At 36.3% G+C, this 24,385-nt stretch overlaps 1 protein-coding gene across 3 annotated transcripts; it reads right to left on the reverse strand.

Annotated features, from left to right (window-relative positions):
* Positions 1-968: 968 nt before the first annotated feature.
* tnip1 (TNFAIP3 interacting protein 1) lies at positions 969-24,023 on the reverse strand. Of its 3 annotated transcripts, none has more exons than XM_067457183.1 (18): positions 20,622-20,761; positions 19,432-19,614; positions 18,882-19,031; positions 18,690-18,778; positions 17,869-17,931; positions 17,098-17,292; positions 16,894-16,988; positions 16,494-16,605; positions 14,535-14,627; positions 14,359-14,424; positions 13,376-13,507; positions 11,358-11,486; positions 9,788-9,913; positions 9,169-9,294; positions 8,951-9,032; positions 7,812-7,999; positions 3,680-3,764; positions 969-1,163 (listed from the first exon to the last, which is right to left on the reverse strand). In XM_067457183.1, the coding sequence occupies exons 2-18, from the start codon at positions 19,574-19,576 to the stop codon at positions 1,102-1,104; spliced, it is 1,938 nt and encodes a 645-aa protein (XP_067313284.1). In that variant the 5' UTR covers positions 19,577-19,614; positions 20,622-20,761; the 3' UTR covers positions 969-1,101. The 3 variants fall into 3 exon arrangements, with proteins under 3 accessions (XP_067313284.1, XP_067313282.1, XP_067313283.1); XM_067457181.1 differs by lacking the exon at positions 20,622-20,761 and adding an exon at positions 23,959-24,023 and having other exon boundaries at positions 970-1,163; positions 16,470-16,605; XM_067457182.1 differs by having other exon boundaries at positions 970-1,163; positions 7,812-7,997; positions 8,952-9,032; positions 16,470-16,605.
* Positions 24,024-24,385: the final 362 nt, after the last annotated feature.

Raw genomic sequence — 24,385 nt, forward strand, 5'->3', positions numbered from 1 at the left:
AAAGTGGGCTGGACTAGTGTGATGCATTAACTTATTTATTCTGGCCCACTTTCTGTGAGTTGTGAACACACAAACTCAAATCCTACAATCTTCCAGTATAGCTACAATATATGTAGACACAAAACAATACACTAAAGACAACATTACTTAAGACATTAAACCACACTCAGCTGTCAAAACAATAGATATAAATAAATTATCACTTCCGTTTGCACATCGGGAATAATGTTTTTGAACACTGAATCTTGAACAATATTAAGCAAAACTACTGTTACTTCTGGCGACCATTTACCAGGACCGGGTGAAGGCCCTTCTTGATCAATTACCATTTCAATTACAATCAAAAAAGTATCAAAAAGTTCAACAAGCCATGTGAAGAACATAATCTAATAGATGGAAAGATTTAACAGGTGTTGTACAGTATATGGCTTCAATAACAATGGGGCAGATGACCAGTCAAAGAGTAATGCCACCAGTGGTGACGTACATACACAGACACACCGTGATCATCCCAACCACGGTCAATGAAGGAATCATGACTTAGTTCAGTCACATTCTACTGGTAGTCATTTTCAAGAAAATTCAACAATAGAGTTACATTTTTTTAGAGACATCAATACCAAAACACATTCTGATGTATCAGGGAATCACTAAATAGAATGTTATCAGGTGGTTATTGTTCAATTAAGATTTAACTCTGTAGGTAGATCGCTATAAAAATAACGTTCAATCATATTATCCATTAAATAACTGACTTCAATTCCTGCATAGAATTATATAAAGCAGATAATTTAAACTTCAACAATCATAAAAAGGTCAAATAATAAATGTATATAATCTTAATTTGCCAGAACAGTGTTTCACAAACAGGATTATAAAACTTAAGTATATAAACAACATTTTCATCAGCGGTATATATATATATATATATATATATATATATATATATATATATATATATATATATATATATATATATACACACACACACACACAGTAGGAAAAAAAAAAAACAATAGTTCACACCATGCCAACTGACAACTGAAAATAAACTGCATCATGCTACTAGCCAGGAGCCATTCCAGGAGAGAGAATACGCGTTTAGTGCTTTCCGGGGTCTATGTTCTGACGCTCCCTTTTCCCAAATCCAGTTGCTCCCATTTCTGCCAACAACAAAAAAAGTTAAGAATCCTCATTTTAATACATAATTGAAATTTTCATAGAAAATAATGAAAATAATGCGAGTCATGATCGTGTCGGAAATGTAACTAATGTAATGTTAATTAAACTCTTCCTTGTCATGAGGGGGACGGGATTGGAATGCACCACGAGGAAGGACTTGAACTCAGGACGCCTGAGCAATAAGCAATAATATCTAACTGCGATTATTTTGGTTAAAATTGTGATTTGCGATTTAAAATGCAATTGTATTTTTTTACAAATTAATAGTTTGCGCGCATGCGTGTTTTTGTGTCATATCAGGACACAAATGTGTATGACATAGGTATGACATGTATTACAAGGAGAGGGTGAAATATGAGGACATTACCCATGTCCCCACTTTTCAAAATGCTTATAAATCATACAGAATTAAGTTTTTTGGAGAAAGTAAACTGCAGTTTCCTGTGATGGGTAGGTTTAGGGGCAGGGGCAGTGTAGGGGTATAGAAAATACGGTTTGTATGGTATAAAAACTATTACGCCTATGGAGAGTCCCCACAATTCACAAAAATAAAAGTGTGTGTGTAATGCGTGCATATATTATATATATGTATGTTGTGCTTATAAATTATGACTAATAATTATCATGATTATTATTATTGCTAATACTATTACAATAACATTTTCATTATTAAAAATAAAAATAGAGCATTTAAATATAACAATATTATAATAATAATAATAATAATAATAATAATAATAATAATAAATATTTTACAGAAAACTTATTTTACAAAAAAACAGTAGGCTTGCCTGTTAACATGCAGACAGCCTATGACTAAAAATCACTAGAAATGTCTAAAGATATATAATAAAATATTATATTATTATAAAAATGTGTGATATAAATTTCTTAATTTTTGTCAGGAGGTATTAAAAAAATGCAAAAAAGTATGCAAGAACAAGTCTATGTCTTTAATATTAAATATGAGCTTCTAATGGATCCACTGTTGGGGGGAGGGGGTCCTATACACCGGAAAAAACATATGGACTGTCATGTAGATTTATTTAGAGAAGTATTATTTTCCTATTTTTTACCCAAAATAGGATAGAGGGGTACTAAACTCATGTTTCATTCATAATGGAGGGCAGAGGGCGCCCTCGAGCAGAAAGGCCACATATACCTCAGAGAGAAGTAATATAATTTTTTTTAGGATATCCCTAATGTGAAGCAAAGCCACCGCTTGGTAGCTGAGTAAAGCTTGGTACATACTCCGCAAGAACAAAGTAGTATGTTTTCTCAAGGTGGCAAGAACAAGAACAAAGTTCATTCTAGCCAGGACGTTCCATACTTCACAAGAAAAGCAGGTGCCAAACATTTCCGTTTCTCCGCAACAACCTTTAATTAATAATAATTTTAACTAAAAAAGTTCTGCTCAGATGATGTGTCGAGAACAAGCTGCGAGAACTCCTAAACCAGGGCTGCGAGAACAAATGCTGGCCTGGGAGCGAGAACATTTTTCTCTGGTCTTGTGGAGTATGTAATGGCCTTAAAAAGAATATAGAAAGACTTTGATTAAACATCAAAGACCATAAACACACAACTGCGACAATATATGGTGTATTTGAGTTCTTCAAGCCTTCTCGGCTATTTTCATAATAAGACTGTTTTAAATACTATAAATAATTCATTGTCTGCCTTATTCTGTGATAAGAAGCTCACAAAAACAATACATCAAACACTCGAATGGCAATATGAAATGAGTTAAAACGTCTTAAATTAAATGCTATTAAATGTTGTCTTTTTGTTTTTTTCAAATGCAGGTTATAAGCGACTTCAACTCACAGTGCTTTCAGATGGAGCCGCATTTACTACTGATCACAGAGACGCTCTTCACTAACATGCTGGGCATATATTTATTTTGTTAAAATCGCAGTCCAATTCCAATTAATCGTGTAGCCCTAACATTCAGCAGGAAAAAGTTTAGGCATGATTTGAGTCTCTATATCTGGATTGGATAAAAGTGTCAAATGATACCACTAATATAAAAAATTGGCACTGCATATATAAAATACAGCATATAATATAGCTTCATCAATTTGGCAGGAAAGAGGTTTCAGAGTTGGAAGAACAAAATTACGTTTTGATGAACGATTATGTGAACAAGCATTTTCATCTATTATTTACACTGATAAATCATGCACAGTGGAAAGCAAATTGCGTCAATTTGTATGTCATATCTGTAGTAGATGATACAAATAATCGGATAAACCTAAACTGAAAATAAACTTCATAGGCCTTGTACAATCATTATGAAATTCAAAGCTATTGCCATTTCATGGTTCTCATTGTCGTCATCATTTGAACTGCCTCCAGTGGAATCTAACTGATTCAGACAGAATGCTTGAAATATCACTGGGCCAGACTGACATTGTGTGGCAAAACAAAATGGATTCTGGTGACACAGAAAGGATGTAAGAGGGCAGAAAGGACATGGGGAAATTAATCAAATAAATACCTGCAGTTTCTGGAGGGGGCCTAGCTGTGTCTGCTTGTCCTCTGGAACCGCGCGGTTGTGGGAAAGATGACTGCCAGGGAAAACCCTGAAAACACACACACACACACAAAAGAAGAAATAATTACCATAAGACACATCAAGAACAACTGTTTCGATCTCGGTCCCGTTCAGCACACTGGAGACACACTTGACCTCTCGTAAAACCCTGTTTATACAAACCATTATAGTCACACGTCTTTTTCATAATACATGTGGTTAACCACTTGAAAGATCTGGGATGACACTATAGTGTTGATTCCAGGATATCTAAAGGAAGTAACAATCTGGAATTTTTCCTCACTAATCAAACTGAACGATATGAAGATATTAACCTATGGACAATAGGAATATGAAGCCAACTAGTACTATAGTATTAAAGGGTTAGTTCACCCGAAAATGAAAATTCTGACATTAATTACTCACCCTCAAGACCTTCATTCAGCTTTGGAACACAAATCCAGACATTTTTGATGAAATCCGAGAGCTCTCTGACCATCCATAGACAGCAATTCAATTACCACTTTCAAGGCCTAGAAAGGTAGTAAAAACCCAAAACTCCAAATGACTCCAGTGATTCAACCTTAATGTTATGAAGCATCAAGAGTACCTTTTGTACGCAAAAAAACAAAACTTTTTTCAACAATTTCTTATCTTCTGTGTCATAGTAAATACAGTTCAGCGCTTCATCAGAGCGCTGGCTCTATATTGGGGGATGCTTTTCACATGAGCACCACGACGCATGCATGTGATGCTGGCCAATAATGAGTGCCGTTCTGCCATAGATCCCGGAAGCACTGCACTGCGGTTACAATGTAAACTGCATAGGAGACTGACACAGAAGAAAATAAATAGTTGAATAAAGTTGTTATTTTTGTTTGTTTTCTGCACACAAAAATATTATTGTTGCTTCATAACATTAAGGTTGAACCACTGAGGTCAGATGGACTATTTTAATGTCTTTACCTTTCTGGACCTTTAAAGTGGTATTTCATACAAAATATCTTAATTTGTGTTCCGAAAATTAAAGTCTTATTGGGTTGGGAATGACAACAAAGATAAGTAATCAATGACAGAATTATTGCTTGAACTAAACCTTTTAATTTTCATTTTATGAGGTTTTTCAACATTAATATGAGTTCCTTTAGCCTGAATATTGTCCACCAAATGGCTAGAAATTTTGATCGGTGTAAACCGAGTTCTGGCCGTCTTTTTCTGCCTTTGAGAAAATAAGAGCCCAGACGAGCCGATCTTGAATTTTCCTGTTATGACGTCATAACAGGAAAGGTTTCCTCCCGTTCCTCTGCTTTGCCCGCCCAGAGAATTATAGTAGCGAATAGATTCAGTTTATCAGTCATGATGTCAGCACAGGCTTTATCATATGGATTCGACAGCACCGCCATAAACAGTGAAAAACAGTGTTCATTAATGACTGATCTGGGATCAGTAATTTCTGATGTGTAGCTAATCATTCACACAGTGAATGTTAAGTTCACACAGACTTTCTTTCTAAATCGTTTAATACTGTCAGTCCCACCGCTGGCTGTCTTGATGCATCAGTGAATCAAGCCAGTGACTAGAACCGTCAACTTCACGTTGTTTCTGTTAGTAGCATGAAACAAACCTGTTATTTAAATTAAACTACAGGGAGCGTTCAAAGAACACTCTTAATAATGTTCGGATCTGTCAATCACATGTATATCTGAAGTGCACCCAAGTCCAAACAGAAGCTCTTACTGTATATATGACGATGTTCTTTGTGGTGAAAGCATTTTGTGAGAGAAATAACGTTGCAAAGTTAATTTGTGTTTATTCAGAGCTCTCAGATACAAACAAAATAAACTTGCGCTCTCAAAAACTCATTACAATAACACTCTCAGCAATCTTTCCCCAGGTCTCTCTATGGACTGGCAGCTGCTGCTTAAAGGGGGGGTGTAATGCTGTTTCATGCATACTGAGCTTTTTACACTGTTAAAGACTTGGATTCCCATCCTAAACATAGACAAAATTTCAAAAACTAATGTTGGACGTTTGATAGAGTATTTTTGTGTCAAAAATTCCTTCCGGTTTCTCACAAGTTTCGGAGAGGTTTTTTTGAGTATGGGTCTACTTGACGTTAATAGAACAGAAGGTCCTTGTATGGGTCGTACAGGCTCTTCTCCCGGTAGGGTGCGCGCGCGTGACTCGATCGAGAGAGAGAGAGGAAATGCACGCCGAAAACAGTCTCTCAGCTGCAGATCCAGTCGTCCGTGAACACTTATGTCGTGCGCCGCGCTTCTTTTTATTCCTATGGGTGACGTCGAGCGACTTCAACGCTTCAGCACAGCATACAGGGAAGGCAGCGCTGCATTTGAACCGATTTGAACGCAGAAATGACGGGAAGCTTCAATGCATCACTTCAGTCGCGTCTCAAAGTGGATTTCCACGGTCACTGCTGTCACAGGACTTCACCAAATCATACCAAAGAAGTGTGTTTTTGACAGAGCGGTCCCAGCGATAAAGGTTCGGTCCTGCTTTGGAAGCAGCCAGTGAGTAAATCTGTTTCAAATGTCTCTGCTATTGGCTACCGTCGCATGAGTAAACACAGTAAACGACACGATCGCGTGCTTCGTCATTCAAATGCGCTAACGGTTACTCCATTGTTGTTCTGTATAACTTTACACTAGTCTGACTCTGACGTGCAAAACCGTTTTGCTTGCTACTTCTAAGGTCTAACTTAGTCACATACAATAGTCTATAAACCGAATCATGTCCTCATAAACTGTGAGTAAAGACACACAGAGGCCCCTAAATACAGTACATACCACAGAGATGGACGCCCTGATGTTGCCGTTTCTCGTGTTCAATTTATTTCTGCCTCAGATTTGATTGTGGATCATTATCTGTCTGTATTAGCCGAGATAGATGGGTTTCTCCACACTTTAGGACGTCACCGCTTTGTGCACATTCATCATTCTTTAGCTCCGCCCACACGATACGCCTCCAGGCACTCGGTTTTTTCCGGAAAGACTCGGAACAGCCTATATTTCTTTTATAAATATGATAAAACTAAATACTTTTCGGCGATATGAAGGATGCAATACTACTCTATAGGTACTCAAGATTGACATGATATTGACTGAAACTGAGTGTTTCACCCCCCCCTTTAAGCCTGACTAAGCCACGCCCCCTCCGCCACAATCTCATTTCAAATGCAAAGATGTCAGCCAATCACAACAGTGGGTGTTTTCACTAAAGTCTCACAGCAGACACTTCCCTTGAACAGAGCATTCAAGCCAGAAGGCTAATATCAGTAAAGAAAAAAAATGATTTCCAAATTATGACAAAAATTTTGATGTAAAAACCATACTAACAATATAACTACACCTCAGAAAATATTATAAAACAATTTAAAAATCCATGCCATGGGACCTTTAGGTTGATTTATTTTTTTAAATACCAAAATGCACTTCTTGGTCAAAAATAAGTATTTCTGTGCAATTACAGCATTGATGCTTAATTTGTTAATTGATACGGATTGTTTATTTGAATAACTGAACAAACTTAAAGCAATACTTAATTCATTGAGAAATACTTGTTGTTTTAATTTAATTTTTTTCCCCTTAATATTTAAATAAGAGTGTGGTGTCAAAAGAGTACAGCAGTGCCAGCACACTTTTTCAGCCGAGTTAGTTCCGGAATAATTTTTTTCCATTAATTTCTCAGATTAAAAAAAATCTTTGTTAAAGTGATATAAGCCGTGAACCGAACCAAACCAACCAGCTACGAGGTGAGTCATAACATTACAAACTTTGATTTGAAGCAAAAAAATATTAAAAATCGAACAAAGATACAAAGGAATGTGTTGCATTCTGAAGCATTACGAATGAAATGATAGAGAAATATAAAACTACTCATTTAAAAATCTTGATTATACAAAGGAGGTTTTATTAGAAGCAAATACTATCTATTAACAACCTCATAGCTCACAGTATGGCCATCTATAAAGGTTTATTAATTAACCATTAAAAATCTATTTGCTTATGGAAAATTTGTTTTTACTTCCAGAACCCAACTGTTGAATTCTGTTTTACTGCTATTCTTATTGTATACTTACAGGGTTGACAGGCTGAAAATCCCTGCCAGGTGCTGTACTGATGTTAGGCATCCTGGGCGGGAAGTGTATGGGCCACCCCTCTAGGCCTTGATGGCCAACCTGTACAAACGGGCCACAGTATGGAGGGCTCATCGGGCCATTGGCCGAGCTAGAAGTGGGATCGGACGTCCTCCTCTCTTGTTGCCCCTCCAAAACATTGATAAACAAAATCTAAATGAATTCCAGTTTAGGGAATCTGCCACGTCTGTAATCTTTATTAAAGGTGGGGTAAGTGCTTTCTGGTAACCGTTGTTGTTATTTTAAAATCCCCAAAACAAACACGCCTCTACCCCCAAAAGGGTCTTTGCCCCTATTTTGAAAGCTCCGCCCAACACATACCTAACCCAGGCAACGACTTTGGCAGAATCTGCCAAGTGTGTTACAGATCGAATATTACTGTTCAATTAAAAAATTTCACCCCTTCCATCACCTTCCAACCATTCTCATGAACAACTCGATAGTGCAAAAAAACAGCACAAAAGTCCAGCTAACGACGTATTACAATTATGACAAGATTAGAGTTATAGCGATCTCAAAAACACAAACGACTCTCATGACTAGTTAGTAGCCTAGACAAGCGCAACAGTCCAGCTAACAAAATATTGCGATTATGACCAGATAAGGGTTATATAGATCATGAAAAGAGGAAACAAACATATATTAGGAGTATAGTATCTTACTTGTTGGACACCTTTTGTGAGCTGACGCTTGAAACAGACAGTAAGGAGATTTAGACGCTCCACAGAGTGTGGAAATGAATAGGTCTTTATTATCGCTGAAGTGAGCCACAATACGATCACAAATGGACAAACAAGTGAACACGACAAGCATATTCAAGCAAAAGCTATGTTAGTTCTCGACTAATGTCCGTCATTTGTGTCGTCTGTTTTAAATAATGACGTGCACTAACGTGTTCTCTTCTCACAATCATTAGTAGACACACCCCTTACCTGCTGATTGGCTACAAGTCTGTTACTGGACTCGGCCCGATTCCGTTTTGCAAAACGGTTTTGAAATAACACTTACCCCACCTTTAACAAAATTATTATAGTTTCTACCACAAGGTGGTGCTAACAAGGTGGTGCCATACATTTGAGTTACCTGCTTATGTTGCATCTGTAGTCTCTCCAGTTTACACCTCTCTGCGCGCTCTCTCTGACACTCATTCTGTGCTTGATGAAGCTGAGAACCAGAGACACTGAATTCAGGACTTTCATAAGATTTTTTCATATCTCATTATTAACTAATTGGGCATTTTTCTGAATTTATTTCATTGGTTAGAGCTGAAAGTTTAAGTAAGGTCTGTGTGGCTTCTGACCTGATTTGTCAGATTGGTCATTTGACCCTGCAGCCTTTCCACCTGCCGCCTCAGATCTTCTTTCTCTTCGTTCATCCTCTCTCTATCGCTCCTCTCCTTCCGGAAGTCCTCTTCAAAGATTTTCACCTGAGAAAACCGCATGTGATGAGGATGGAGATCTACAAGATCTCTGCAGCCATTGGTTCATTTCAACAGAGTGTAGAGCTGAGGAAGTTATCAAACCTCAAGCAAACTCTATGACTCACCATGGAACCTTGACATTAATTTCTTAACAAAGCGTGTTTGATAAATGAGGTAAAAAGACAGTCAATTCACGTAGAGTTTCAATGAGTGAAACCTCAACTCCTAGAGAACGTCTGACAAAATCTGACACAATGAGAAAACTCAAGCGTCCTACAGAGCTCATTCACTATTTGGGCTCATCTGATCACAGCAAGGCACTGTGCCATATGAGTGTATACACATTAGGCACAGGCGTATTTGGACACTATAAATTTGAATGCATTTGATGGTAAATTATAAAATGTAGTCCTCCATGTCAGTCCCAGTGCATGAAGTCTTCACTTGTTCCATTAACATTGGAAAAAAGTATCCTAATTAAGTCTCCACGTGTTTGTACCTGCTCCTTCAAAACGGCGATCTGTGTGTGAAGCTCCTGCTGTCTCAGGTTGGCCACACCTTCTCCTAGGTTCATGCCTGGCTGGGTGGAAGAGGGAGAGTGTAGGTTCAAAGCTTCCTCTAATGCCTGTAAAATAAACAACACAATCAGAACTGATGTTTGCTTTTAAAACAATATAAAGCAAATACATTGAGCAGCACAGCTGTTTTCATCATTGTTAAAGCTACACTGTGTAACGTTTTTAGTTTATTCTTAGCTAAAAACACTTAGTTCTTTCAAAAATATATGTTCTCATTAATGTATATTTACTTCTTTCACCTCATAAAGTATTCTCGTAAGTTTATAATATGCCATTGAAAATACATACGGGTGAGGGTTTTGAATGCTGGTCGCCATGTTGCCCCTCCATCTTGAAAGTACATTAGCCAAAGAGGGACATACCCGTAAATTCAAGCTTCGCCTTTCGGGTTTTAACACTCAAATGGCACCGTGTTGAATGTGAAGAGGAGGATTGCCATGCTAATCTTGGACTAAATCGGCCACCGTAGGAGTTAAAACGAAATCGGAATTGAGAGGAACTGAAACTAATATTTACTGAAAGGTCATATACCTAATACACAATTTCACCGCTAGAGGGGGGAAAATATCACACAGTGTAGCTTTAATAATTAGAAATGTTTCTTTAGCATCAAATTATCATATAAGAAGGATTTATCACACTGAGTACTAGAGTAATGATGTGGAAAATTCACTTTTCCATCACAGAAATAAATTACATTTTTAAAGTGTATATTAAAATAGAAAAATATCTTTCACATATAATTGTAATAATATTTCACAATATTACAATTTGTACTATATTTTTGTACAAATGCATACAGATTTTTTTTTAAAAAAGGTAAAATTTAAAAATCATAGCGTATTTAACGCTCACTTTTGTAACTAATCACTCAAAAGTAATTTATTGTTTATTTTGATCTTGCCTCTGACTTTACTGATTGATTGGCATTCTGACACAGCAAACTTAATGATTTCTTTTGTTGCAATTATTCTACTTGTACAATGAAGTTTATATCAGTAGTCCCATATTCATAATTTTGACCACACAGTCGGTTTACAGTATCTACCACTGTAACATATGTTTACATCTACCAATGTCTTTATAACACTATACATGTATGCCTATAAATATAATTACTGTAGTAATTGTTATATTGAAATTACTCTGTAGTGATAGATGCCCCTTTTTTACATTTGAGCCTCTGCCCTAAATAAACTCTCTGTACATCCCTGTACACATTGGATTGATTTTAATAGCTTTAAATTTACTTAAGTGAGCACCAGGCACTCAGAAAATTGCTATCAGATCAGGATATACTCAATATTCAATGACTTGGGTTGGATCGGGGACACAAAAAACTTGATTGGGATAACCTACTATATCAATAAAACGTATTACTTCTACAAATACCAAAGGGGTTTGGATTAGTGTCTGCCTAACTTAAAAACAAGACAAATGGCAAATCCAGATAGCTAGGAAGTGTACATGTATGCATGTTTTGTGACTGACCCTGTTGAGCCGTTGGATCTCTTTCTCCTGGTATTCTCTTTGTTTAGTAAGTGGCAACAACTGGTCCTGCAGGTAACGCACCTTTTGTTTTAACTCACATGTCTCTGAGGTGAGGCACTCCTTTTCACCCTATGACAACATACAGAAATACATTGGTTAGCCACCAGAGCAAAACAGACACTTGGTTATATCTATACTTTAAACAGTTGTGTGTAGTGTACTGACTGACAGTGAAAAGAGGGATTGTCTTTAAAGGCATCTTACTATAAATGACATATTTACAGTAGGTCTGCAACCAGTGACTAATTTGCTACCTAAATCAAAAGATGTCTGATTACTCAAAAATTCTAACAACATACTAAATTTGATGTTTAACAGCAACTCACTTACTGTAAGGCTGTTTTGTAAAATGGAGATCATCACATGACTGAATACATAACATCTAAAGATAAGAATATGTATGGTATGTGCTGGGGAAAAACAACACTTAATCGTATTTAACAGCAAAGCAATCTGTCAAAGCACCTGACATAGTCAGCCCACATGAAACCATGACATTTAAAACACCTAATACAAAACCTGCATTCTCTTCTATAAAAAAAAAAATTTGACTACTGTCTGTGACAATGGTATCAGACGCAAAATATGGCCTGTGGTTCTGCCTTAAAGCCTTTCCTATGGAACATCTCTGGCCTGCTGCGGGAGTGAGTCATGCTGACAAAATCTATGTAATGCTGTCCATAACTCATAAATAAACTAAAAACCATGAGAGCCTTGAGATGCACAAATAAGTAGGCCGTGGATGTGAAAATGAAACCAGTCATCACATGACATGGTCTATGAGACTCAATAAAACTATGAGGCAGTTTATCTGTCGCATGCTTGACTGTCCCCTGTGGGACTGAAGGGAAACTATTACTGTATACTAAGAATGTCAAATGGTCAGTTAGAGGGAATGACTGGTGCTTCCCAAGTGAAAACTGAAAGCAATGAATGACTACTTGAAGCCCAATGAGCCTGATCGAGCTCTACAGTGGTGGAAATACCGGCTAAATATTCCAAAAAAGGAAAGTAATTAGGCTACACTCACGCTGTAGATTTTTGGGGGATTGACAACCAGATTTACTTGCAGTTGTGAGTCTCGAAAAATCCTGTTCACACAGCAACTTACAAAAGTGTATTGAGAAAAAAGAAAACTGTCTGTAGGAATCTGCAATGGGAGTCAAGCCTGTTTTCTCTTATCAGTAATATTAGCAACAATGACCAAAGTAATAAAAAATATGGCAACGTCCATAAAAAAGTCCAATTGAGCAGACCAATTGATAAAGGTTTCATTTTAAAGTATTCATAAAGTATTCATTTTTCATTATTATTCAAATTTTCATTCGACAGTAGATTATATATCTAGGTAGTAAGCGGAAGAACTTAAAACTGACGGAAGCGTCTCCGGAGAAGAACAGTGACTGGATTTAAAACCTTCAGATGACACACAGCTCTCATCTCCGTTGCTATAAATGACCAAAAATCACACAAAACCCACAACACATGGCAGACACGCGTGTGCAGACATGACCAACAACTAGTTGTCCAGTCTGGTTCAGTTCACACAGCGCAGGTTTTTCAAAAATGTTGTGAGGTTGTCAGTCCTGACAATTTACAGGTGTGTGTCTAGTAACAGAATGCAACTGTCACTCCAGTAAATAACTGAACTGAACTAATAATAGCATGAAGTAAAAAAAAAAACAACAACAAAAAACACCCACTTATACAGGAAGAGACTTTCTGACAAACACATAAAAGCTGTTTTGTATTTCTTGCACTTTATGGGCGAGTTTATCTGAAATGGATTAAACTATAATAATAGGCTGGCATAGAACTTTTTTATTCAAATAAGCCAGAAAACATCCCATTAATTGAGGAAACCTTTTGGACTTTTAAATCAGAATTTCTCTGCACCTAAAAATAGCAAGTTCTGATTGTCTGTGGGTGTGCTGTCTGCGTTTACGAGTAAGGTGTACCTGCACATTGTCAATCTTAGACTTTGCGAGGAGGAGTTTTTTATCATAATCTCTTTGTCTCTGTTCACGTTCTGCTTCGAGCTCAAGCACGGCTTTCTGGGAGTCAGCGAGCCGCTGCCGTAGGTCTGTAATCTAGGAAGGAGAGAAAAGTTATAATGTGATGAAGACTCATCTTAGTATTTATGGCATCGACTGCATCTGTTCATATGTCATACTAACACAACAAGATCCATCAGTTACAGAGCTGCATTAAACTGGGGAAAAATGTTGTGTATCTTTATTAGAAGTTTGATAAGGTACCGTAATCTATTTTATAATGAAAACAAAGCAACAACAACAAAAAAAGAGAGAGTTGTTTTTGTTCCACTGCTCTGAGTTTTAACACGATCCCCCCATGACGACAGAGGATGTATGTAAAGAAACAGCTTTGGTTCGTTTTTTTTTTTTTTAAATCTTTTTTTCTCTCTTCTATCAGGCTGAGCTGATGCGAAGATGAAACAGGCGTCACTATCTCTGGGCCGTGAGATCACACGGCTATGCAACCTTGGCCAGCCCCTATGGCGAGCCACAACAGGAAGACAGTGGGTACGAGCGAGGTGAGGGAATTTCTGCCAAAGGTGTGACAGGAGGGGACTGTGGTCTGGTGTGCAACACTGTGACACACACACACAGAGCTGCTTTCCATTCCTTTGCCCCAACAGCATTTCCACCGCCACCCAAATGCAGTAACGGGGCCCGTCAGCACCCTTCACTTTAAAACAGGAATTTCATGATGATTCATAAAGTACAATCTACCACCCCAATTCACATGTGCTTACACCGGCTGGTCGAATTCATTAAGCAATTGTTACTTCTTAGTAGAGTGATTCATGTTTCTTTATGTTTTTATGTCATGTTTACCAGCAATAAGGTGAGCAGCAAAGGTTACAAGGCCAATTGGAACATATTTATAGAGGGTTTCTAGTGTATATGTTGTCATGTACCTTTTGCTCAAACTGTGCTTTCATAGAATTCCACTGAATGTCCCACTGTTTGTTCACCTCTAGTACCTAAGAAAGGTCAAACACAAGTGTTTACACGTCAGAGTTAAACGAACGGGAAACTATGACAGTAGTAATGTCAGCATGAAGAAAGCAGGGGACCTCCAGAAAGTTCTTACATCTTTCCTCTGTTTCTCCAAAAGCTTGATCTTCTTTTCGTACACCTCCGGATCGCAAGTCTTAGATGGTGTTTTTTCCACAGCTTTACCAGACTGTAGATTTATTGGAGAAAAAAAAATTAACCAATTTTGCAATAGAAAATTCCAAGTAAGCTAAATTGCAGCCAAATATCAGTACTTTGGTACCAAGTAAACACTAAAATGTTAAAAAATTTAAATAATAAACAAACAAAAAAATTAACATAACAAATTAAAGGCACAATATGTAATTTTCACCACTCTCACCACTAGAGTAATTTTTTTTTTAAGCATAGATTTGTTGCTATGTGGAACAGGCATAGTAGTCGTCTTTATACCCAAAGCCGATAGTAAGGAATCCGACAGACTCTGTAAAAATCATGCTCATGGATGAGCTAATATGCATTAAAGTTTTATTAACTTTACTGTGCTATGAAGAATGCCAGGCCATGGGAGTGGAAACGAGTCCAGCTGAGCTTTTATTATGCTTATACTGCAGTCGGCCACTTCCGCTCCTTTCGTTGCATATGTGGGGTAATGCAGCACTGTTTTACATGGTTAAAACAATCATAGTAAATACATTTGAGTGTCTTGAAAGTTATGTTAACTCTACTTTGTGTCTTCTCGGTGGATGGAATGAGAGACTTGTTGCACTTTGCAGTAACCTAGATCGATATTAGAATATTAGATCGATATTAGAATATCATAAAATAATAAAAACTGGTTGACTTGTGTTCCTAAATGACATGCAATTAATTTTAAAATATACTGTATGATGGAGAAAGCTCTATGCTATGTTAGCCACTTGACAAAATAGTGTTGTCTCTGAGTCACAGTAAAAACACAGTACTCATGGCAAATCAAGAAAACATGATTCAAACAATAAGACTAAATATGTTGAGCTATATAGCAATGATTATTTCCGGTGGATAAAAACAGTTGCTCACCTGTCTAATAAAACAATATATTAAAGCATTTTTGGTGTTTCCATGGTTTCTACGAAAGAAAAAAATGGAAATCGAGGGATATGCAACATGTCCTGGTTAAAATAGCTGATTTGTCTTGATTTAAACATTGTTGGAAAATTTTGAAAAAGTCAACTAAATATATAACATTGTTTTAAGTGATTTTTGGAAATTTTAAATCTAAAAATCTTACATATAGTGAGTTTAAATTGTTTTTTTTAAAAGTCCATCTATTAATTACTTTGGTTTATATTAATCAAACAGCCATACTGGCAAAAGAAAATCAGAAACTGCTTTTATAAATATTCTTGTTTTTTTAACTACTGGAAAACCTTAATTTAATAAACTGAAAAATATTTACAATTGAATTATTATATTTTAATGTTAAAGTGATTTTAATGTCAGTATGAATTGTCATACCATTTAAATGTAATAAAAAAAATCTCCACTAGACTTTAAACTGAAAACTGATAACATAACATAATCAATCACAGCAATTAGCTGACGACAAACCAAAGGAAAGAATTTTCCCATCATACTACAGGACAGCAGTCTTGAGGATGAGTCAGAACGTAACACAATGACCATGTGTATTGTTCTTCAATATTTAGTCATACCATTAAAAAAAAGCCCACAAATGAGGAACTTAACCAGAAAGGCCATTGAGGAAGAGTGGTATTCAGAGCCAAGGTGGTATTCCCAAAACTAAACTAAGTGGCAAAAATGACTCAATAAGAAGCCTCTCAATTTAGAAACTGGAGAGCAATGTGCACGTTGGTTATTTTTCTAAGAACTAAAAAAAAGTTTTCTAAGAACTAAAAAAGCTATTTTTAAAAAATCAACTAGACTGCGACATCACTAGTCTGAAAGGGAAATTAAAGACAAAAAAACCCAGCACAAATTTAGAACAGCACCAGGAATTCTATGATGTCACCTGAGATAAAGTGCAAACCTGCTGAGTCATGGTCATTTCCACCTTGGTTTTGGCTGCCTCCTCTTTCACTGGCTCCTCTTTTGGGCTTGGTTGCTCAATAGGTGCTGCCTGGCCTCCTCCGCTGACCTGCTCCTTCAGTTTCAGGTTTTCCTGCCTATCGAAAATACACAGAACCAAAATCAAAACTAATGAATGAGGGGAAAAAATATTCTCTATTTGACACACAATGAGTTTAAAAGCAAGCATCAGATGGAAAGACCCCTCCGTTCCAGAACAACAGGAAATTCTGGCCCCTTATGGTGTTCTCACAGCTTATTAACACCAATCCCTCTCACAGATTCCCAATGGGCTTTTTTTTTCTTTCTTCGTTTGCTTTTATTCGTTCCATGAGTAAATAAAAGAAGGAGTTTCTGAAAATAAACATGCATGTGAACTAAATTACCTGAGCTGTTCCAAATCACGGTTACGGTACTGAAGGTCATCTTCCATTTTTTTCCTAAGCTCGTTGTTTTCCTGTCTTAGCTGTTCACAGAGTGTCTAGAGATAAAAGTTAAATATTCAGCAAATAAGCCTTTGATTAATTCACATAATATAACTCACAGCCAAAACAGAGACCTAGAAAATGTCATGAGCCCTGTCATCTCACCTGTAGGAGAGATGTTCTCTGTTCATTCTTCTGGACTTTGGATGATAAGTGGTGAAACTCCACAGCCATGCGGCCCAGGTGAGCCAGCAGTTGGTTGGGATTGGACTCCTCAGCAAATACACTGAAAGAACTCTCCAGTCGCCGGAGTTGACTCGCCAGCTCCAAGTTCTCCTGTGGTAGATGCATCGCTCCAGTCTGCATTATAAAGTGGGGTTTACCTTAATCTTCATTCCAAAAACATCCCTGATATATAACACCAATCACTAGGCACCAAGTGGCACCCTTACTGTGAATATCTACCCTTCATTTTCCCCAGCACAAAAGAAGAGTATTATGAAACCATAAATTGAAAGTGAAAAAATCCTCAAATACCTTTATACAAATATTTCCAGCTTTGCACATTTGTGAACAAAAGTTTTTGTGACCTTAACCAAAAAGGTATTCCATAAACTGACACACACACGTGAGTTTTCTGTCTATCTGCTTACTAACTAAATCCTGGAGTTTCCCTCCGAGTCATCCAAGGAACAGCCTCATACAGATACGTTGATTCATTACAGTGAATAAATCCCTGATAAGGAAGGGCAGAGAGAAACAGCTGAGCAACTACACTGACTGGAATCTGTCACATGACTTATGTCCGCAGCAAAGAATGAGAGAATACGGAATGTTCAAAACAAAGTAATGATCCAGAAAAATACACACAAGTTCATACACGTGCAGTTGAGTGACTGCAGCTGCCCAGGATTTCCTAACATCCCTAAAACTCACCGTCTGGGTTTCAGAAAGTGTCTTCTCTTCCATATTCACCACCTCAAACTCCGATGAACATTCCTGTAAACACATGAATTCACAGAGTTGCAACACATTCTGACTGTTACACACAATATCAACTTAAGAGTATTTTACTGTTCTTAAAAGAAGGAAATGACGAGCAATTAACAAAACTGGAAGTCACATTTCCAAAAGCTTTTCACAACATGATGTGAAACGATATAATATATTCACATGTTACAGCTGAGAAGGGAATATAATGTATTATAACACATACGTTGCAATTGTCGCACAAAATGTTAAGTCACAAGGGGTATACGCTGTTCGAGTTGGATCAAAATATCCAGCAAAACACAAAACTTGAAGTTATAGTGCAAACACACTAAGCATTAAAGCTCTTTCTGAGTCTGATTATTTTGTAACATCAAAGCTATAAAGGTATTTTAACACTTTATAATATGTTATGGTAATCATATACAATATTAACTCAAAGGGTATTTTACAGTTTATTAAAATAGCCAGCAATCCACAAAACTGTTTTGTTTATTCCCATTGTAAGATTTTCACACCATGAAAATAGTATAATGTTTCTTAACATTGAAGCTATATTGGTAATATGAAACATTATAGCATGTGCTGTGTTACGCTTTATATTATATAAATAAATAAAAGGATATTCTACTGCTCACATGGGATTCAAATAGACAGCAATTTGCAAATCTGAAAGTTGCATTAATACGTTGCAAATGTAACCTTTAACCTATAGTTGTGTAATTCATAACCGTTTCCAAAATAATTATTTTATTAGAAGTGCTTACAGTTGCCTCTGGTTGTAAAGTATTTCCAGTTAAACAATCCCGAGAGTCTTGTCTTTCTGCTGTAGAATGACCGCGATGTTTTCCATGACCTAAAGGGAGCCAGAATCACAAAAGATCTGATTTAAAAACAGGCCTCTACAGTGTCAAACCCTTCACCGACCTCACACCATCAGAATAATTACAGCACTGTACCTTGTGTGTCCATCTGAACAGGGGCACCCATGCACAGACTCGAGGCAAAGCTCGTTGTAGACGACTTCAGCACTTCATTATCCCTAACCAACTCCTCCACCCTCTTCCGAAGTTTTGCTGCCTCTGTCTGAGACTCCTCTAACAGGTCTCCTACCAGTCACAAGAAAAACAAATACAATCACCCAATGAAGCCATAGCTGATCTGACACAATAGCACATCAAATGACACATTGGCATTGGCTAAAGCTGAAAATCTAGAATCACTTCATTTTTCTGTTCTTGACTTAACAATAGATATAAGCCAAAAATAGCAAGACAATACCTGTGAATTAATACAGGGTTGATCACTCAAATGTCCTGATTGAGCAAAGTTTAAGGCATTGAACTATATGTAACCTCAAGTGTTCAGCTTAGACATTGAGAGATGTTGAAATTGAAAATGGTAAGGTGGTTATTATACAATCTTCCAAAGTGGTTTACATTAACCTGTTCAGTCAGGTTCTTGATTCTCAAAGGCATTTAAAATGGGTGACAGGTTAAGATCCCTCACCTAAGCTCTTCAGACCTTTCATTCTCTCCCTTAAAACTGTGTTTTCCTCTAGCAGCTGTCTGTAGCTGAGGCTGCTGGCCTCGTCTTTGACCTGGCAATCGCTCCCACCGGGGTCATAGATGCGATATGGGCCTTTTCCCTCCATATGTCACCCCCGTCACTTACCAAACATGTTTCCCTGTACTAAAACAAAGAAGTCATATGGTCATTCATTTGTGTGTACTGTACAGACAGATAAAACAAAACTCAAAGATCATTAACGTAACATGAACTGACGGCATCAAAGTGCGTAAATATTGTACATTTGCAATTCAAAGAGCGCATTTGAATAATGGCATATTGGGGATTTCTCTTTGGCTATTTCAAGACATAATGATTTGAATGCATGTCTTTGATATCTTAACTCAAATAAGTCATGGCAATCATTAGGATATTCTAAAACAGTTAATAGTCAATCAACCAAGACCAACAGCATGAATCCTAAATACCATACAAGCATGACAAATGACATTTACACAAGTGACGCATCAAACCAGCAGCCAAACAAATGAATAATCATGTGCCAACAGACATTTCTCAGAAATCCTAATCAGTGTCCTATTGTACACCAAAAACTGACAGCCACCTACCATAAAAGTAACAGCAAATCCAACAACTTAGACTTATAGCTAAACCCTTTCACTTTCCTTTCCACGACAAGACCTGTTTAAACAGCTATGGTAGTGTCAACATTATCACTGAATGATAGGTGCTCTTAGATAAGAGGAAACCTTATCTAGAGAATCAGGTTTATTTCTAATCCCCTCCATGCCCTTAACAAAACGACCTAAAAAGAGATACAGTATGGAAAGCTTTAGCTTATATTAAGCATGAGCCGAAACCCCCTACCCACACACACAAGGTCAAAGCCAACGTATTATGTAGCCTAAATAAATGACTCACTTTAAAAACAAATATATGATGCTATTAGCTTAGCATCCAGCTAACAGCAGGTGATGTGTTTACCACGCTAGCAGACAAAAGCTTTCACGCTAGCTCTCCCTAGCCACAAGCCACGAACAGCACCTAAATACGCTCAATAATGTCCTAGGAAAGAATAAAACATAGCGGCCGCACGACAACCATTATAATAACCTGTATCGTACCGTTAGTTTTTTTGTTTTCAATTAAAAAAAGAGCTCTTTCTGTACCTTGACGGAGACACGTCTTTGATCGGCCGGAGGTTTGCGGAAGTGGTTCGCGGCGCGAGCCGGGAAATTCCGCAGATGTAAACAGAGCCGCGTTCACTCTAGTGATGGGAAGTCCGACTAATTTCCGCGATTCGGTTCTTTCGAACTGTTCATTTGATGGAACATAAGTGGTCCCTTTTTACATGCTCCATATTTAACATGTAAATAAATAAAGACAAAAAAATAAGTATCTATTTTGTTTATTTATATATTATTTTATCATAATGTTTATTGTATTTTCATGTGTCCGGTTTCAGTTGAACAGTATCTATATAATAATAATAATAATAATAATAATTATTATTATTATTAGTAGTAGTAGTAGTAGTAGTAGTAGTAGTAGTAGTAGTAGTTTATAATATCTTCTAAATATAATTTGCAATACTAAAAGCCATTTTATCTCTTGGCAATTTAATAAGGAGAGCCTGCCTGTGTTAGTAAGATAAACTATTTCCTGTATATGTGTTAATAAATCTGTCATAATCAGAAACAAAATTATTTTCCTTTTTTCAGAAACAAATTTCCAGCCTATTAACATCTCCAAAATTAGTCAAATCTTTTTTCTTTTCTTTTTTTTCTTTCTTTTTTCTTTTTTTTAAATTAGTCAAATCTTCGGGACACTCCACCTCACTCGGATCATTACGAATCGATTCTTTACAATTCGTGAAAGAATTGTTCAGACCCATTGTGAACCGGTTCAACCAATTCATGGAAAAGATCTGACTCAAAAAAAAATGATTCATTCACGAGTTACATTGCTCGCACTGAACAGCTACTTAACAGCCACACTAATTTGAAAATTAGTATTATAGGCTATTGATTTAGTGGGTTAAAACTTATTTAGTTTTAATGACTGAGCCTATATAGTCGCCTATAGAAAAAAGATATAATATTAACTTTGAATGATTTCTAGGGCAAGGGCACTTGTCAGTCACAGCAGTTTCCTGCCTAATTTCATACAGCCTACTTGAAACATTGGTGGTCAATATAAACCCGACCAAAAAGTTTAAATATGTATACGTCTTTTAGTGTGTCTGTAGTTTACAAATGTGGGTAAAATATAGAGTAGGCCTACAAATGTATATTTAGGCTAGTTTTTTTTTTTTTTTAAATAACAAGCTACAATTATGCTTTTAGTTGGATCCATCTGGATCAAATTGAAGCTAACACGCACGATAACACAACATCACTTTTCATTTTCATTAACAAGTAGTTTTATAAAAATACATCTAATTTGCTGCATTATTTTTGAACCACTAGCTAGGCTGTGTAAATAGGCTATGCGTTCAGGTTAAGTTTAAACTAGCTAATCTTATAAACGTTACTGCAGTGAACTAAAATGTCTGTCTCAGCTGTTCTAAACACAATTAGCCTAGTTAATCTGAATATATATATGTATATAATACATATACATACATACACACATATTATTTATATATATTATTTCTTAAATTTGATTGTTCACATTAGAATGCTGTGTTCTTTTTACTAGTAGGCCTAACAAGAAATTAAGAAATTCACAAGGAAACAGATAATAAGACATTGAATTGGGTAAGAGAAGAGTTGTCGTTATTGGCCAATTCTGGAAGTTTAAACATTATAAACAAATGCCTGTTTGGTTTGTCCTTTATGAATAGTTTCAGAATGCTTAACATAAACATTACAATAAGGTCCAAGTTAAAGGAATACTTCACCCCAAAAATGCAAACTCTTTCATTATTTACTCACCCTCAAGTTGTTCCAAACCATGAATTTCTGGTAACACTTTAGTTTAGGGTCCAATTCTAACTATAAACTAGTTGCCTAATATCAGCATGCATATTATAGGATATTGGCTGTTTATTAGTACTTATAAAGCATGTTTGCATTATTCTGCTTGACCATCTCTTAATCCTACCCAATACCTAATCTTGACGACTACCTTAACTAAAGCAAAAATAGGAGTTTATTGAGGCAAGTCATATTTAATATAGGTTAATGGAATTGGAACCTAATCTAAAGTGTGACCGAATTTCTTTCTTCTGCTGAACTCAAAAAAAAGATGTTTTGAAGAATGTCGTTAACCAAATAGTTGATTGACCATATTTCTATTTAATTATTTTCATTCCATACTATGAAAGTTAATGGAGTCCATCAACTGTTTACCCATATTCTTCAAAATCATCCTATTTTGTGAGAAATAAATCCATGTTTGGAACTTGAGGCGGGTGAGTAAACTATACAAAATGATCAATTTGGGTGAACTATCCTTTTAATACTTCAGTGAGGTCTAGTAAATATGCATTAAAATAGCTTTGAAAAATACAGGTCATGATGAGGGGTTTAATTTGAAAAGTTCATGGCATAGGCTTTCAGGAATTGTATTGTCAAAATATTCCACAGTTCTTAAAAGAGTGTTTTGACTGGAACACTGCAGGAGTTGTTAATTTATGAGAAAATTTCCATCTAAAAAATCCATCTAATTAAAATACATTAATTTTCAGCATGTTTCCAGTTATAATATTATTGAAATTGAACTTGAAACTCATGATAAACGTTAATAGATGGACAGATGTATGGATGGGTGTATTTTTTGATCATTGAGGTTAATGTAAGAACAATGGGATTTCCAGATTAGCCAGATTTAAGTTTTTGTCCTGTAATCCAAGTATGAAATCAGTTCCCATGCATCAACACAGGACAATAATATTTTCAGGGGACATTTTAATGCAACTTTTATATGACACATTTTTAGGCCTCACCATAAAGCAGAAAGATTAACATTCTATTTGTAAATCTTACTCTGCACTGAAAATAAATGGTGACATCTTGTGGAAATTTACCACTGTGGTATTTAAGATTAAAATCACACACATAGTTCAGCCACATATGCGTGCAATCTGAGCGTTTATTGAGAAGTCTTATGTGTTAAAATAGATCAGCAATCAATCAACTTTAAAAGGTTGAAAACCATGTAGCTGCATGTGCAATGAGTGTCTAAATGAAATGTTAAGGAAATTAAGTACAACCAAAGACAAGTTTAAAAAACAATAAAAAACAATAAAAATAAATACTGTTTAGAAACCGTTTTACTTGTCTTGTTTGAATAGAAAACACATGCACCTTTTAGTAAATATTATAATACCGTATACCCTTGTATGTACCCTTTCACCAGAGCTTTTATGGAAATGCAAATTTACAGATTTCCTGCTATAATTTACCATTATTTCATCAAAACATTTTATAAAACTAAGATACAGTATTTTTTCTATTATAAATACTAGAAAATGCTGAATAAAAACATGATACAATTACTCACCTACACATAATACTTGTGTCCGAGAGGCGTTTTTTAAGGAAACTAGTGGCAATGGGGGAAGCGTTTGCTGTGTTTTTAAACAGAAGGGGGAATTCCCACATAGTGAAAGGCCCTGATATTTTCAGCTTAAAAGTGGGACCTGGTATGTGTCCAGGAACATGAGACTGCTATAGCTAAGTGTTACCAGACAACACATATATTTGATAGTAGCATGCATATTTTTACTGTTTGAAAAGTACGTTGGAAACATGGGTTGAAGGATTATTGTATCAAATTATTGGAAAATAACTTCATAAATCAGCAGTTTAATGCCTGGAATTTAACGACTGGATCATAATACGCCGTCATTCCACATGCATTTGCCTCGAAAGTGTCCCATAAATAAATCTCACTTAAGAATAAAGTTCATAAAACTTTCATAGAATTG

This window comes from Pseudorasbora parva, chromosome 11 (assembly GCF_024679245.1).
Source record: "Pseudorasbora parva isolate DD20220531a chromosome 11, ASM2467924v1, whole genome shotgun sequence".
NCBI classification, from domain to species: Eukaryota; Metazoa; Chordata; class Actinopteri; order Cypriniformes; family Gobionidae; genus Pseudorasbora; species Pseudorasbora parva.